This window comes from Puntigrus tetrazona, chromosome 15 (genome assembly GCF_018831695.1).
Source record: "Puntigrus tetrazona isolate hp1 chromosome 15, ASM1883169v1, whole genome shotgun sequence".
Lineage (NCBI taxonomy): Eukaryota > Metazoa > Chordata > Actinopteri > Cypriniformes > Cyprinidae > Puntigrus > Puntigrus tetrazona.
In genome coordinates this window covers 13,347,052-13,362,919 of record NC_056713.1, presented here as the reverse complement: position 1 = coordinate 13,362,919, position 15,868 = coordinate 13,347,052, and the positions used below count along the sequence as shown (strand labels likewise).

The 15,868-nt window shown below is 36.2% G+C and overlaps 2 protein-coding genes across 3 annotated transcripts; both read left to right on the top strand.

Moving 5' to 3' along the window:
* The first annotated feature begins 65 nt into the window (after positions 1 to 65).
* On the top strand, positions 66 to 8,819 carry nlrx1 (NLR family member X1). Of its 2 annotated transcripts, XM_043259612.1 has the most exons (9): positions 67 to 231; positions 1,447 to 1,619; positions 2,315 to 2,384; positions 2,465 to 2,574; positions 2,705 to 3,327; positions 4,483 to 5,906; positions 6,877 to 6,963; positions 7,385 to 7,636; positions 7,726 to 8,819. In XM_043259612.1, exons 2-9 carry the CDS (start codon positions 1,514 to 1,516, stop codon positions 8,078 to 8,080), a joined length of 3,027 nt encoding a protein of 1,008 aa, XP_043115547.1. In that variant the 5' UTR covers positions 67 to 231; positions 1,447 to 1,513; the 3' UTR covers positions 8,081 to 8,819. The 2 variants fall into 2 exon arrangements, with proteins under 2 accessions (XP_043115548.1, XP_043115547.1); XM_043259613.1 differs by lacking the exon at positions 6,877 to 6,963 and having other exon boundaries at positions 66 to 231.
* A 138-nt stretch (positions 8,820 to 8,957) lies between these two features.
* On the top strand, positions 8,958 to 15,860 carry pdzd3a (PDZ domain containing 3a). Its single transcript, XM_043259614.1, has 11 exons — positions 8,958 to 9,077; positions 9,886 to 9,913; positions 10,081 to 10,145; positions 10,219 to 10,424; positions 11,679 to 11,886; positions 12,455 to 12,591; positions 12,698 to 12,902; positions 13,559 to 13,755; positions 14,087 to 14,281; positions 15,117 to 15,308; positions 15,417 to 15,860. Exons 1-11 carry the CDS (start codon positions 9,014 to 9,016, stop codon positions 15,447 to 15,449), a joined length of 1,530 nt encoding a protein of 509 aa, XP_043115549.1. The 5' UTR covers positions 8,958 to 9,013; the 3' UTR covers positions 15,450 to 15,860.
* Positions 15,861 to 15,868: the final 8 nt, after the last annotated feature.

Here is a 15,868-nt window from a genome sequence, read left to right as displayed (position 1 = left end):
TATTTAGCCCTCAGACATTTGCTACAGCGTCGTAAAAATGAAGAGCAAAGGTGAAAGTTGAAATCTGTGTGGTGGGCGGTACTACGACTGATTTAGCAGGAAGACAGAGCGGTGCGCTCTCATCGTCCGGCCGTGGAATGGACGCTTTCCTCGGCGGTGATCCGAGAGCCAGGACGCTGGCGGGGACTTGGGAAAATCAATGAAGGACCGTACACTGAGCCTCTAGATTAGGTAAAGATCTACAGTTACCAGCATCTCGTTACGTCTGGGGAGAAACGAAGCCGTCGCTTTGTTGTTTTGATTCATCATGTCACCTAACGGTGGTTTATAAATATTAAAATGAAACGTACGTCAAGACCCTTCTGACGCCAAATAATATCTGCGCTTGCGTCGAATTACAGAATCTGTCTATATTAAATATTTAATTTACGGTTGAGCGTGCATGACAGGCACGTGCCACGACAGATGCTGTTTACATTTTCAGATAAACAGTTTGACCTTAACATTGCACGTGAAGGTGGATTTTTTTAATAGACAAAGAAACTGCGAGGATATAAGAGCTATACAAGTCGGATATAAAACACAGCAATTTAATAAAAGCAAGATTTTTATAATGAGTTTTAAACTTACTGTACTATTTTGAGTGAGTGGCAGCCATACTACTCAATGTTTGACGTTGTGAGTGGATACAGTACGTGGAAAAACAATACTTTGTAATATGCAAAAGGCTACAATTGTGTTTATAGGCAGTCACTTTTATTTAAGTTTTCATTTTTAAAAGGGGCCCCCATAAATCTTAAAATTACCTAAATGTAGTTATATTCATATAATTTTAATTGCTTTAAAAACAAAAAAAGATGATGTATAACATTCAACTGACGTCATATTTTAGACAGCTACTGCCCAAAACTGGTTGATGGATGAATTATGTTGTAAATTACTTGATGAAAATGAGCTTCCAGTATTGGTTCGGTACAGGTGTGGTGACAGGCTACACCTTCATAGCGTCTTTCTCATAGTCATCAGCAGAGTTGTCATGGGGAAAACATTTTCTGTTGACAAGGACAAATCACTTGACACACAAACAAGGACAAATGACTTGACCTTCCAGATCATTCATTACTTTTAACTGATGAATTCCAGATAAATGTAAAGAATTGTTTCTATATATATATATCACCTGTCAGGAGGTGTTATTTCAAATGTTACATTGGTCACGCTTAGTGATGCATCATGCAGTTTAGATAATGGACATTACCAAAATTAACACTTAGGGTGTGTTGTTAAGCAAATACGTGTATCAAGTAACTATGTAAGTGTCATGTGTCATTGAAACACAAAGCTAAAGGAGCGACCGTACAAGGTTTGGCTTGATTTTACATTACTGTGTTGACCGTAGACGGCTGACTGTTTACCTGTTCTACCCTTTTTTCTTTTTTTTTTTAGACCTGTTAAACCTTTTAAGTCACTATGACAAAACATATCATCCTTTAGAGGTTATTTTAAAGTCAAAATGTGGCGATTTGGGAGGCCATCGGGAACAGAAGTGTTAAGATGGAGATACCAAGGTTCACCAAGAGACGTTTGCTGCAAACTTCACACCAGGTCTCTTAAGAAAGGTATGTGTTTGATGCTTTTAAAACATTAAAAATACCCATTTTTCAAATGTTAGGTTTAAAATATAATATACATACTTGCTACTGTTCAAAAGTTTGGAACAATTGCAATTTTTTAATATGTTTTTGATAAAAGTTGCTTATGGCTAAATGGACCGAATACTGTAATATAAACAATTACTGATTGTTCAAAATGTGAAACAATGTAACCCCTCCAATGTTTTCTTTTCTGTTTGATTTGCTTTTCTATTCTTGATGTCTTGTTTTGTATCGTCTAATTATTTGTTGTAAAAATGTTTTATAAAAAAAAAAAAAAAAAAAAAAAAAAAAAAAAAAGTTGCTTATGGCTACATTTATTCAAAAATACGGTATGAAAAGTACTATTGTAAAATATTATTATAATCTAAAATTATTTTTTTTGTAAATTTAGTTTAAAATGTCAATTATTTATGTGATGACAAACTTTCAGCAGTCGTTACACAATCATAAATAATAAATCATTTTAATGCTGATTTTGTGCTTAAAAAACATTAATTATTAGAAAGGTTGAAGACAGTTGGGTAGCTTAATATTACTATTAAAACTGATTCTTTTTAATGATTCTGATTCTAGTCCTTTTTAAATAATTTCTTTTGAAAATCGTGCCGAAAATATTTTTTTGTCTTGTATAATTAAAGAGAAATAATTGTGTATTGCAGGCTTTACATTAAGCCTCCGAACAGATGGCATCTGTAGTAGCATAAATCGTCATTACTTCTCATTTCCAGCGTAAGTATAATACTTAAATCCAGCATGTCTGGTGTTTTAATGGAATATGTTTTGATTTTACTTGTGTTTTCTCTCATCAGCCAGTCAGCAAGCTCTTACAGAAATACATGGAGAGAACTGAGAACATCTATGTGTTATTCCATCTCTGGATTCAATCCTAGGTTCTTTTGTACCCATGAACCTGTCACAGGTATGTTTATTCATTAATAATTTACATTTAAATGGTATATTACTCAGTGTTAGTGATTTAGAAGATTAAGTGGCCATTCAGCTCATAAAATAGCAATATCTTTCATGTTTGTATTATAATAAACCCACAGATCCCATTGAGATCCACAGACAGAAGCTGACATTATGGTTCAGTCACCTTCCTCAAGAAGAGAGGCAGTTCGGTGGCTACTTTTCTCCCGAAACTATGCATGTGCAGCCGCTTATCCTAGAGCGTCATCCGGATGAGGACAGAGGTCTTAGTCCCTTCAAGCAAAAGACAAGCATATCCACATGTCCCTCTCTCACTGTTGAGCAGCTCTTTGATGCTAAAAATAATAGAAACAAGATACGAGGGCTAAATGTTTTGCTGTATGGGGCTGTCGGCACAGGGAAAAGTACTGTCGTCCGTAAACTGGTGCTGGATTGGTGCGATGGATCCGTTTTGTCCCAGTTCAAACTTGTGTTGCCTTTCTCCTGTGAGGATCTTTCCCATTTATCCAAACCAACATCCCTTCGAGACCTCGTGGGCAGGAAATACATGCACCTTCGCAAGACATCTTATCTGAGTGGAGATCATGACAAGGCTAAGGATGTCCTCTTCATCTTCAATGGAATGGAGAAGATGAAGTTGGATTTTCGTATCGGCTCCACAGAGTTATGCAGTGATCCCAATGAGCCTCTCCCATCGGGAGCTGTTGTTGTTAATCTAATGAGGAAATACCTGCTTCCTGAGGTATGAGGCTTAGCTGTTTACTCTTTGAGGTTTTTCACTCTGTGACCTGGCATATTGAATGATGTCATGCTCCAGATGAAATCGGTGGAGGTTTTGTGGCATAAATTGCAGTACCTTGGTTAATGACGTGACACTCATTTTTGTCCAGATATATTCAAAATTCATATACAATAAAATACACCTCATAAATGCAGTAAATTAAATACACCTGCACAGATTCATTTATGTCAATAATTATTTATGTAACAATATTTTTTATTTGACAAAATATAACGATAATATACATTTATTATTTTTAATAGTAGTAGTGATATTATATGCACTTTATATTTTTGCAGCTTTTTTACATTTCTGAATTTAAATTATTTAGAATTTTTATCATAATGAAGAAAAAGCTCATGAAAATTCTTGAAAATAAAATCTTATTATATATTTTTTTACGTTTTTTTAAGTTGAAGTTTTTTTTTTTTTTTTCAAAAACCAAAGTAATGTGGTGCTACATGCAACTATAAAAGATTGTGTTTGTCAGTAAGTCAATTTTTGCCACTGAAAGTAAAAATAAAAAAGGTTATTGCGACTTTTTATCTCACAGTTCTAACTTTTTTTTTTTCCTCAAAATTGCATGATACTAATTTGCAAATCTGACTTTTTTTTCTCAGAATAGTGAGTTCTCATACTTACAAGCTATACATTTGCAATTGCGTGAAAAGTTGCAGTTGCAAGTTATAAAGTCCAATTTTAAGTGGAAAAAAGACTTCTCTTTACTGACTTTATAACTCGAATTAGAGTCAGAATTGTGAGATTTAAAAAAAGAGGCTTCTATAATTTATAGGCTTTTATGGCAAAGCAGGTTTTTTTTCATATTATGATTTTATTAATGATATTGCGCTTTTGATATATAACTATTTTCAAACTCTTCAGAGATTAAGATGTGCACACATCTTTAAAATTATTTTGTTGTTATGCAAATTATGTTAAGTAATATAATAAATAATTGCTTTATACTTGGTTACACATAATATTTTAGATTCAGCTACCAAATGTTTTTAAAACTACCTTTCTGAAAACTAACCATTTTCATTTCTTTGGCTCCCACCTTTTAGATTTATGTTTATTTTAATTCATAGCTGCTACAACCTTTTGCTTTTCTCACAGGCCAGCATTTTGGTTACAACCAGACTATCTGCCGTGGACAGAGTTCCTAAAAAATACATAAATCGTTATATACAAATCTGTGGCTTCAATGATCCTGAGCGCCAGAGAGCCTATTTCACCAGTAGGCTCTTGCAACAGAATGAAGACAAGCCGGACAAGGCAGCCGAGACGCTCATAGAGATGCTCTACCTCAATCTACAGCGGGAGAGTCAGTTAGCAACCGCCTGCTTCCTACCATCTTACTGCTGGCTCACATGTGCCACTCTTCATTTATTGCATTTTACTGATACAAAGTCACCAATTCGAACCCTCACTGGCATCTACACAAGCTTTATGAGGCTCAACTTTGGAGGAGAAGTGATAACTGTGGATGGAAACATCTCTTCACAAGAGCAACAGAACTCATTAATGCTCTATGTGGTCCGTACAGTTGGTAAACTGGCTTTTGATGGCATCACCAACAAGCGGACGTCGTTCTCCGCTGAAGAACTGGAGCAGTGGGTTGGCGGTAAGACCAAAACCGATGAAGAGCTCCAACAACTGGCAGTGTTTCGCACAGACGTGCTTGACTTCTTTCTGGTTCCTCGAGATTATCGTGGTACGGATCCCGAATCTGGTGGGAGACGCTATGTGTTTGCTGTTCCCGCCATGCAGGAATATCTAGCCGCACTTTATGTTGTTCTTGGCGAAAACAAAAGCGTCCTGGAGAAGTTGACTAAGGAGGTTTCTGAGGCTTTGGGACAAGCCAGTGAAGACATCACAAGCCTCCTGAGCATCCTCTCCAAAATTATACCTTTCCGAATCTTCGCCATTTTCAACTTGCTTAAGTTGTTCCCGAAACTCTTCGAGCGAGTCAGCAGCCACAGCAAAGGGCGGATCGCAAATACCATGGCGGCGGAAATGTTTCGTTCGGAGGACAGCTTCAATGAAGATGTTTTGGACCAGGTGGAACAAAGCCTTCTTGGAGTGCATGGTCCACAGCCACAGGAGGAAACCTACACAAGAGCGTTTGAACTCTACCCTATCTTCATGGGTGGACTTCTTCATTACGGGAACCGCCGGGTCTTAGACCAGCTGGGATGCAGCATCAAGAGTCACACGGTTTCTCAGATCACCCGTGCGCTGAGAAAACACCTGATCAAGGAGAGCCAGAAAAAGCAGCCTCCAGAGGAGCTCATGGACCTTCTGGTCCTGCTGTATGAGTTCCAGAACCCTCGACTCACAGCTGAAGTCCTTCAGTCCATCAAGACTATCAATCTGTCGACCGTGCGCATGACGCCACACAAGTGCTTTGTGCTGAGCATGGTCCTGAGCTGCACAAGCTCAAGCTTCCACCTGAACGAGCTCAACCTCTCGTCCTGCCACATCACTCCAGAGTTACTGCAGATGCTCTGGCCAGCCTTCCATCACACTAGCAACCTCAAGTGAGACATGCACTTACTTACTATACAGAAAACTAGTCAATGTTTTGCATAATGAGTCAAGCAGTTTTATGCAACTGGAAATCTTTGAATCATACTAAACATCTGACCTATTAAGATCTTTAGATATAGCTAAATTTGATACTAATACATGTTTGGGGCTCATCAACTAGCAGTTTGTTTTTAACCATTAGTTTTAGATGGTTTGTTAATTGTCTTTTTGCTCTCCATCTGGGAACTTACTTCTAATTCTTAATAATCATGTTTTTCTGGTGTTAGCTGATTCTCTTAACATGACCAGATGAACAGTGCCCTAAACCAAGCTATAGACTAACCTGGATTTGCTTTAGAAAATGAAGAATTTATGGATGAACTTTTGCAATATTTATCTCAAATATTTATTTATTTATTTATTTATTTGAGATAAATATTGCAAAAGTTCATCCATAAATTCTTTCATGTGTGTTTTTATGTTTGAGATTCAAATTTTCTTTGCATTAAAGAATTCTGAAAAAAATGTATCAGTTACGACAACAATTTAATCTTTTTTAACATTAATCTTTTACTGTATTTTTTTTTAAAGGTGAAACTTATAGATGCCAATTCTTTTTTTATATTTTAATTCTGATCTTTGAAAGAAACTAGTTGAAGCTAGCGCCCTCTAATACACTGACCTCAAGTTTTATGTTTAATAAGACAAAAGTTTTTTAATGTGTTGCATGTTATTGAGTGAAAGTAACGGCAAATGAGGGCTGGTTTGCCTTGATATTGTGGTTTTCATGGACCTTTAACTTGCAACCTTTTATTATTGATTCAGTTCTTGCCTTCAGGTTGCTTTGCTTGCAAAATGCAGTTGGTAATAATTACTTCTAAGCACAATTGCCTCATTAGTTATTGATTTTCTGCCTGGGAAATCAACAAACTAATGGCATGCATGTGTGTGTGTGTGTTTTTGCTCACTGTGTGTTTACAGTCTCCAGTTTAACAGCCTGGGTCCTGAGTCCTGCATTCTGCTGCGAGATCTCCTGCTAGAGCCCAACTGTACTATTAAGTCGATACAGTAAGCCTACTTTCAGTAGCACATTATTACTGTGATATATTCATGGCTGAGGAGGTAGATTCAAATAGATGTTTCTGTTTATTTGCTAGTAACAAGAGCTGAAAAACACAATCTATGTAATGTGTTTGTTAGTGACATTTCATCTCTTCAGTGATTCTCAAAATCCGCTAAATATATGTATTTCAGTTTTATTTTTAATTAAATTAAATTAAAATTTTTCGTAATTCTTTTTTGCCTTTTTTAAAACTAAAGACGTTTATAACTATTACATTGCTTAACAGTTTAATCTAGAAGAAATAATAGGTACATACACTACTTTTTCAATTTCATCCTAAGTCTCAAGAACCACTGTGATGATATTTTGTAATGGAAAAAGTTTTCTTGTGTATTTTGGGTGAATTATCTGCTGTTCTGATCACAGGTTGTGTGACAACTACTTGATGGACACCGGCATCAGCCATCTACTGGAAGCTCTGTCTGGTAACCACTCTCTACAGCGGCTGAGTCTGATGCACACGGGCCTCGGGGACCAATCGGCACACCTGCTGGCCGAGAAACTGGGCCAGCATGAAATGCTACAGGAGCTGAATGTGGCCTTCAACAACATCGGAGACAGTGCAGCTCTCACGCTGGTCGATGCCTGTCGCGAACATCCCAGCATCCACACAGTACAGTGAGTGCAACAGCACCTTAGCGTAGTTCTACCATATGTGTCTTTCTTCTGAATCCATCTGATGATTTTATACTCTTACTTCCTCTCAGTCTGTACCTGAACCAGCTTACCGATGTGGGGAAGCAGTCTCTGTACGTGCGTGGCGGTCCTCGGGTCAAGGAGGGCAGGCGGGTGAAGGTCTTGGCATCTGTAACGGAGGGTTCAGACATCTCGGAGGACTGGCATCCTATTCTGAGCGTTATTGGAAAAAATTCTCTTTCGTGGGACAGAGGCCGTGTACGCGAGCAGCTGCTGGTCTTCCTGAAAGACCTGGAATGGGGTCGCAAACAGCACCAGAGTTTTTGGAAAAAGATGCACTTTCGACGAGTGGAGAGCGTTGTGAGGCAAATGCTGCGCTTACTGGAAAAGAGCAGCGATACGGGAACAGGGACCGGTACAAAATAAGGAAACTATCATAGAAGCTTAAGGGATTTGGGAAATTTGTTGCCATATTTCACTTCAGAAAGCCTTAATATTTCCCAATTAGATTTGAAAGGGATTTTCATCTACTCGCATATACGTATACTGATGAGGTCATTTTGAGAAAACACTGTGACAGATTAGTTTTGTTTGTTTGACAACTTTTGCCATTAAAAAAAAACATTTGCTATGCATATGTATTCAGGGAGAATTCAGGGGTTTTTGTTATCATAAATAAATGTGTCATGCCATTTTGTTTATGGTTAAACTCTTTAAACAACATAGGAGTGTGAAATGCTGCCCTAGAAAAATGTACCCAAGACAAGACTTTAGATTAGTGCTGTCAAACGATTAAACAAGATTAGTCGCATCCAAAATAAGTTTTAGTTTATATAATATGTGTGAGTACTAATAAAGTATAAAGTATAGTATACAGTATATATTTTTATAAATATATTATTAAATCTATACATACAAAATATACACATTGCACATGCATATTATGTAGGCAAAAACTTTTATTTTGGATTTAATCGTTTGATAGCACTACTTTAAATGCTTTTGCAATCTTACAGTATCTTTTGCCTTAATATTTGATTGAAAAAAATATTTGAACTAACAAATTGTGTCTGAAATTTAAACGACAAAATAAAATGAAAAGTGCTGAAACGTTCAAAACTGGTAAAAGGTCAAACTGTATGAATAAATAAGATGTTGGTTTCTACTGGCTGAAAAGTCTTATTTTAGTGGAGTTTGCTGTCTCTTATCTTAATTACAGTTATGTGATACCTCCTTCGGATCTGATTATGGTTGAGGTGTTGTCTCATAAACCAAAGATTAAATATTAATCTCCTGTGTGCTATTGTGGTAGAACAAGGAGGAGCTATACTGACTAAAGCATTTTAATGCTTCATTTAAATGTGTACCTTGCCCCCTCACAAAGCCCAGGGCTCGGCCAGCAGTATCATGAGATTCACCGCAGGTAATACTACAGTATATGTATTTATATTTAGATTGTTTTCAACTGCAATGATTATGCAGACTGTAACGTAAACATCAGGAAAGACATTGTAAGGGTTTATTACAAGAAGTTTATTTTTGGGGATAGATGGGGACAAAAACCTTTACTGTATAAAAAGTTAATGTAGTAGAATGGTAGTATATCTAATATGTTATGAGTGTTATATTTATTATTAGTAGCAGAATTTCACTCCTAAAATCCAACAAAATGGAACATTATTTTTTAACGATTTTGTAAGTTCATCATTTTCTGCAGTTGAGATTTATTTATTGATACACAATTATCTAAATTAGGTGTTTTCTTTATTGCTCCTTTTTACAAATATTTTTTTCCTTGAGGATTTAAAACCTTAAAGACAGAAATAAGCACTGAGGATTTTCCTTTTGAACTCTGATCTTAAGTCTTGTCAGCATTTTGTGATTTCTAATCACATTTCCTTAAAGTCGATCTCATTAGTGTGCATTTCAACTTTTAAAGCCCTGCCAAGAACTGTATATTTTGTGGTTTTAAATCTATAAAAATGAGCAAAACTGAAATAATGTGCCATGCTTATACATGTTTAAGGCTTAGCATCTGCCATTTAATTATTTAATGAAAACAATTTGTCTTCTGAAATTTTGAAAAACAATATGAAGTTGCTGGTTCATACGCTACTAGACAATGGCTAATATTAAGCAGTACCGAAGACTATTTTCTCTGATTATAAGTTGTTGCATCGCCTTAGATATTAATCACATTCTTAATACTTTTTGACTGTTTACTATCACAGAGCCAACGGATGCCCCAGAGTTACCGAAGTAAGTCTTCAGAGTGCTCTTTAAATGTGACCTATTGACCTCTGATTATCCTGCATGTGCGCACACACAATTAAGCAATCTTTTTTACTTTGTAGTCAATGAATCATCTTATTTTTGGTTTGTTTACATACAAAATGCGTACGGCAAAGTGAAACTCTTTTACACAGGAAGTTCACCTTCAACCCGAAAGAAGGGATTGACAATCCTGCTTTAGTGATCTCTGACGACACAGGTAATCGTTTTCGTCCAATCAGCGATTGATACGTCATCAACGATTGAAACGATGCTGAATGATTTGTCACCAGAGCCTGATGTGCATCCGCGGATTTGTGTTCTGAAGCGGGAAGAGGGACAGGGCTTCGGCTTCTACCTGAGTAAAGACGGTGGCTCCAGGGGACACGTGGTGCGTCAGGTGGAGCCTTGGAGCAGTGCAGAGCGGGGTGGGCTGAAGAAGGGGGACCGCATTTTGGAGGTCAATGAGGACTTTGTGGATGACAAGGAGCACTCGACTGTAAGAGCACTTCCTTATGCAAACATGAGACCTTTAAACACATGGACACTGGAATATAAATGATATTGCCAAGAAGATGCAAAGCATTAAAGGGATAGTTCACTTAAAAATGAACTCATATCTTTTATATTTACCATCTTTACTTTATCTTTTATATCATGTTGTAGAACATATGTGACGTACAAAATAAGCTATTTTGAAACATGTCTGCTTTTTGCCAATATATCATGGCTACAAAATTACAAATTAATTTGACACGACCACCTTACAAACATTATGGGATGCTAATGTGTGATACGCTTGACCAATGGGAATCAAGTAACCCAGAGATTGGTATAAAAAATGTCATTACATTCATAAACGGGTACAACAGACATTCGTTAACCACATACCGTGCACTAACACGAACTAGCAATTATTAATACTTAAATAGCAATATCTGTAGATATTTCATTGAACTGAGCTAACATTAACTAATACATTTAATGATACATCCCGAATTTAGAAAAGTTTAAGACAATTTTTACATTTTAATCAAATAAAAAAAATTGGAGTCAATATTTTATTAAAATTAAACCTAGATTTTAATAAAAAAACCTGATAAATGTTTTTGCGTTTTTAAATGTACAGTTTAATGTGCAAAATGAGCTCAGGTCTTAAAATAATTGGGACTGGGGCAAGTTTACCACGGTGTAGCATCTTCTTTTCTTTTCCATCGAGGCATTAAGATGATGAGTTTCTCGAGTTTTGGAGTTAGAATTTGGTTCTATTCTTGCCTTACATAGGTTTGTGGTCGTCTTTGACGTATTTTTTAGCTCATGATGATTGGCTTTGAGGTATTCCACTAGACTCTGAGAGACTCTGCCTTATATAGCTAATCAGATTTTATAGTTACAGATGTCAATTAACAACTAGTTGCTAAATATTCACCCAGCTGAATCTTTTCAAAATGTCTTGCTTTTTCAGGCTTTTTTTCCCCCGCTTTGACAACTTTTATTGAGACCTGTGGCAGTCATCACCTTTGAAATGATCTCATTTAATGGATAAAAGTGTAAAATTTATCCTTTTAAACATTTGTCATGTTCTATATTGTTAAATTAAAAAACATTTATGTAATTCGGGTTGTATTAGCAAAGGTAAATAAATATTGTAACAAATGTATTGCTCATGGTCATTTAATGCATTGCGTTACCGGTATACTTACTGTGAATCATATTTAGTGTTGTAGGTGTATAACCTGTGTCTTGTTTTCAGGTGGTGCTGAAGGTGCAGGCGTCTGGGCTGAAGCTATATCTATTAGCTCTGAGTGCTCAGGATTATGAGTTTGCAGTTTCAGAAGGAAGAGACCTCATGTCGCTCGCCAGCGCTTACCGTCCTATAGAGGGCTGTTCTCGCCCACGGTTGTGTTACATCACTAAAGATCCTGGCAGAGGCTTGGGCCTCAACATCATTCCTATTGAAGGTTACTGCTTCTTTCTGAACATATGTCTGAATCTAAGAAAGATGCATTTTTTTTACATTTATTAAATAAAAATATCTACTTTAAGTTATTAATCTACTTTAATAAGTTCACAGAAGAGGGCATATATCAATATAGGGCATATATCAGGGCAAATAGTATATATACGCATTAAGTATAAGCAGCAGCTTTACTGTCCACATCTGGCTGTTTCGCTTTCAACAGTAAATTTTGTAATAAAAGCAGAAACCAGAACGAAAAAATGCTGATGTATCATAAAAATATTTATGAACAGATACTTCTATAAAGCCAAAAGTAAGATATGCACACATCTGGAGGCATAATATTCAGGGCTTTAAACTTTATTGAGTATGGGTTGAGAGTGAACACGTTATTTATTTATGCACCATTTTATGATGTCCAAGTACACTCAATGAAAAACTTCTCCCCTTGAATGTTTAAAAAAGAAGTTGATGCACAACTTCAGGGAACGTTTCATCATAGTGTATGCATACGTGGATTATTGTGGACCCTTCTGGTTTATTTTAATCAATATTGTGTATGAGATTAGGTGAGCGAGGCCGTTATCGTCTCAGCCCAGTGACTGATGGTCCAGCTGAGAAAGCCGGAGTCCAGAATGGAGACAGGCTGATCTGGATCAATGGAGCTATGATTTCAACACTCAGTTATGCAGCACTGTCAAAAATGGTGAGTGCACTTCTATAGTATCTGATACCTCACTTATATTGTAATCTCCAACCAACGCTTTCTGTTTTTGGGCCATTAGAATGTAGATTTTACTATGTTTCATCAGGTGAAGAAATGTGAAGATCATGTGACTGTCTTGGTAATTGACAGCAGGAGTGAAGCTTGTTATAATCGCATGGGGTTACCCATAATACCTGCTTTTGCCAAAACACATAATCTACCTCACAGACCAAAAACACTACACCTGACTCAAGGACCACAAGGATACGGGTTCCTCCTAAGGCAAGAGAAGTTACGATCTGGACGTATTGGTGAGAAATCACTGTTGTTGTTGTTATTATGATTTTGCTTACTGAAAGCTTATATATAAAGCTGATATAATAAAATATTAAATGTAATACTGTGTTTAGATGAGATGGTGTCTTGACATTTAACAGAAAAAAAAAATAAATTGCAACCTTAAATGGAAATTGGAAATTAATTAAAAATAAACCTGAACTAAAACTAAACTAAAAATGTTAAATCATTTTGATTTTGATTACTAATGAAATAATATTAACACATATACAGTATTTAATCCATATTTTAATTAACATTTACATACCATAATAGTGAAATATCATTCCAAGGACTGGTTGTTAATCATGTGATTACTATTCCATTGATTCTTTTGATAGCTGTTATGTTTCTCTTCAAATTTATACACCCAGCATACTTAAATGGTATGCAGAATACATGTTATTGCTTTTTTTTAATATACTGTATAAAAATGTATAAATGTCAATTTAAATTATAAATGGGTCTTCATTGCAAACATAAACTGAAAAAATAAAAGCCCAAAATATATAGCTGCTTAAGGAAAGTGTCTTTCGCAAAGGGATTATGGGGGTCCGTGGTAAATGCTTTTAGATGTGCCACCAATCAGAAAACACAGTAGGCATTATTTCACACTTTGTGATATGTTCAGCTCATGTGTTACGAGAGATCGACCCCTGCAGCCCAGCTGAGACTGTAGGAATGGAGGAAGGAGAGCTTGTGTTAGCGGTAAACGGGGAGCAGGTGGAGGATGCAGAGCATGAGGGCATCGTCAGCAAAATAAGGCAAAGCGGCCAGCAGGTCACCCTAACCACCATCTCCATTCTTGGCAGAGACTATTACACACAGGTGCTTACACACACACTCTTTCACACGCAAATGCTCATACAGAAAAGAGAAGCGATAACATTCAGCTCGCCAACAGCTGCTAAATCAACATATTTCTCCACTGACTGAAGACGTTTGACCTTAAGGGCTAACCAAGGGCTCAAGATCCTAATTCGTATAGTACACACTATAATAGGTGTTTTTTTAAAATGAAACAAATCTACTGTTTGGAATAGACATAGACCCCAGGGAATGGGTGGAGTTGCTGTGACCTACATAACATAGGGAATCACTATTCGTGTTGTATTTTCTTGGATTTACCACTGAGAGTCTGTTATATGATCCACTTCAGCTGGGTATTTCTCCATTGCTGTTCTATGAAGACCATATTCCAAAAAGGGAACAGTTTCCTGATCCTCCTTCGTCACATCAAGAGGGACATCAAAATCCACCACAGTCTCGACTTTGTGTGCTTCACAAGGAGGCTGCGGGATACGGCTTCAATCTAGGCTGTGTTCAGAATAAGCCTGGAGCGTATATTGGTCAGGTACTGTAAGCATATATATTTTAAAATCATGTGTTGAATGCCTTAAATGTACATTTAAATGGAATAGAGATCATATATTTTTAGAAGGCCACCCCAGAAGTTAGTATCGTCCTAGTTCCTTCTACCTTATAACAAAAGATAAGCTCTGTTGTTAACTTTTGTTATAAACAAACATGGACACATGACGCCAGTCATGACATTACAGCTCTTTCAGTGCTTCTTTAAGATACGTTTTCCCTGAAACGTCAGGTGAAAAAAAATTTGAGAGTTTGACTATAAAAACAAACATTCTGTAAATATAGACTAGTAAGTAGTTGACTTCTTCTCTTCTGCATTATGATGTCTCAGTAATGTGACAGTCCAATTTAAAATCTTTAATCCACATATTATTTTTGCTATTTAACAACAAAGAAACTAACAAAAAAACCCAACAACATGAAACCATTTAAAAACGGAAGCAGAAGTGCCAAAATTTTATCTTGTTTCTGGATTTTAGCCTGCAAAATTGTCATCTATTCAGATAAAATTACTCTTTTCACAGGTTCATTGAACACGCCCCTCATCCGCTATTGGTTGGGGTAAATAATAGTCCTGCCCCCAAACTCATGCCATTAGTTAAGTGATGCTGGGTTGGGATACTCAAACAAACCAAATAATATTTTGATAGCATCTCAGTGTTTATGCGTTGTAGGTAAATAACAACAAAAAAAGAATATTAATATATTTATCTTTAATCCTTTAATCCTACAAGTAATTTACATGCACACACACACACACACACACATATATATATATAAGAAAAACTTACTTGTGTAATTCTCCTTCTTGATTAAAGGTGATGACGGGGAGTGCAGGAGAGAGAGCGGGGCTGTTTGAGGGAGATGTTGTTGTAGAGGTGAATGGACAGAATGTGGAGGAAGAGTGTTTTGATGAAGTGGTGAGGTTGATAAAAGAGGGAGGAACTCCTCTCAGTCTTCTAGTCATGGAGAGACTCGGATATGAGAAACGGAGAAATACCAGACAGCCTGTAAGTTCAGGACTTGATCTTTGCAGTAATAAAGTGAGACTTGCTCACACACATACATGCATTTGGAAATTTCAGGATTTTGTTTAAAATTTAGATATTGTCTTTCAGGTCCCCGAGGCATCACAGGATGATTTTGTATAAATCAATATATACAGTCAGGTAAAACATTTTGTTAATTTCTTAATTTAACATTTAAAACGAGCAACTACTTTATTAACATTTATAAAGATTCTTGTATATATTGCAAAAATATTGACAAAAGGGTAACATTTTGTCAGTAACCACATTTATTATTCAATCAGTGTCATTATTTAATGCAACCAAAACAAATACAAATACAAAATGTATTAAACAATTTGAGTACAAATGTAATATAAAGATTATGATATCATAGAGATGTCTACAGTCAGGTATGAAGTGATTTATATTTTTGTAAAGTATGAAAGCATATTAAAACCTCAAATATCTGAAAATCTGTTTACACCACATCCTGGAAAACTGTATGTAGAGATGTGATTTCATGTTCAAGATAAATCATTTGTAAGATGTGTAGCAAGAGA

What these genes read in the sequence shown, in the direction of transcription:
- nlrx1 (XM_043259612.1), top strand. Translation starts at nt 1,514, where the DNA reads ATGTGGCGATTTGGGAGGCCATCGGGAACAGAAGTGTTAAGATGGAGA. An exon ending in CACCAGGTCTCTTAAGAAAG is followed by an intron (nt 1,620 to 2,314) that starts GTATGTGTTTGA and finishes TGTGTATTGCAG; the next exon opens with GCTTTACATTAAGCCTCCGA. An exon ending in CCCAGCATCCACACAGTACA is followed by an intron (nt 7,637 to 7,725) that starts GTGAGTGCAACA and finishes ACTTCCTCTCAG; the next exon opens with TCTGTACCTGAACCAGCTTA.
- pdzd3a (XM_043259614.1), top strand. Translation starts at nt 9,014, where the DNA reads ATGTGTACCTTGCCCCCTCACAAAGCCCAGGGCTCGGCCAGCAGTATC. An exon ending in AGTGATCTCTGACGACACAG is followed by an intron (nt 10,146 to 10,218) that starts GTAATCGTTTTC and finishes ATTTGTCACCAG; the next exon opens with AGCCTGATGTGCATCCGCGG. An exon ending in CAACATCATTCCTATTGAAG is followed by an intron (nt 11,887 to 12,454) that starts GTTACTGCTTCT and finishes GTATGAGATTAG; the next exon opens with GTGAGCGAGGCCGTTATCGT.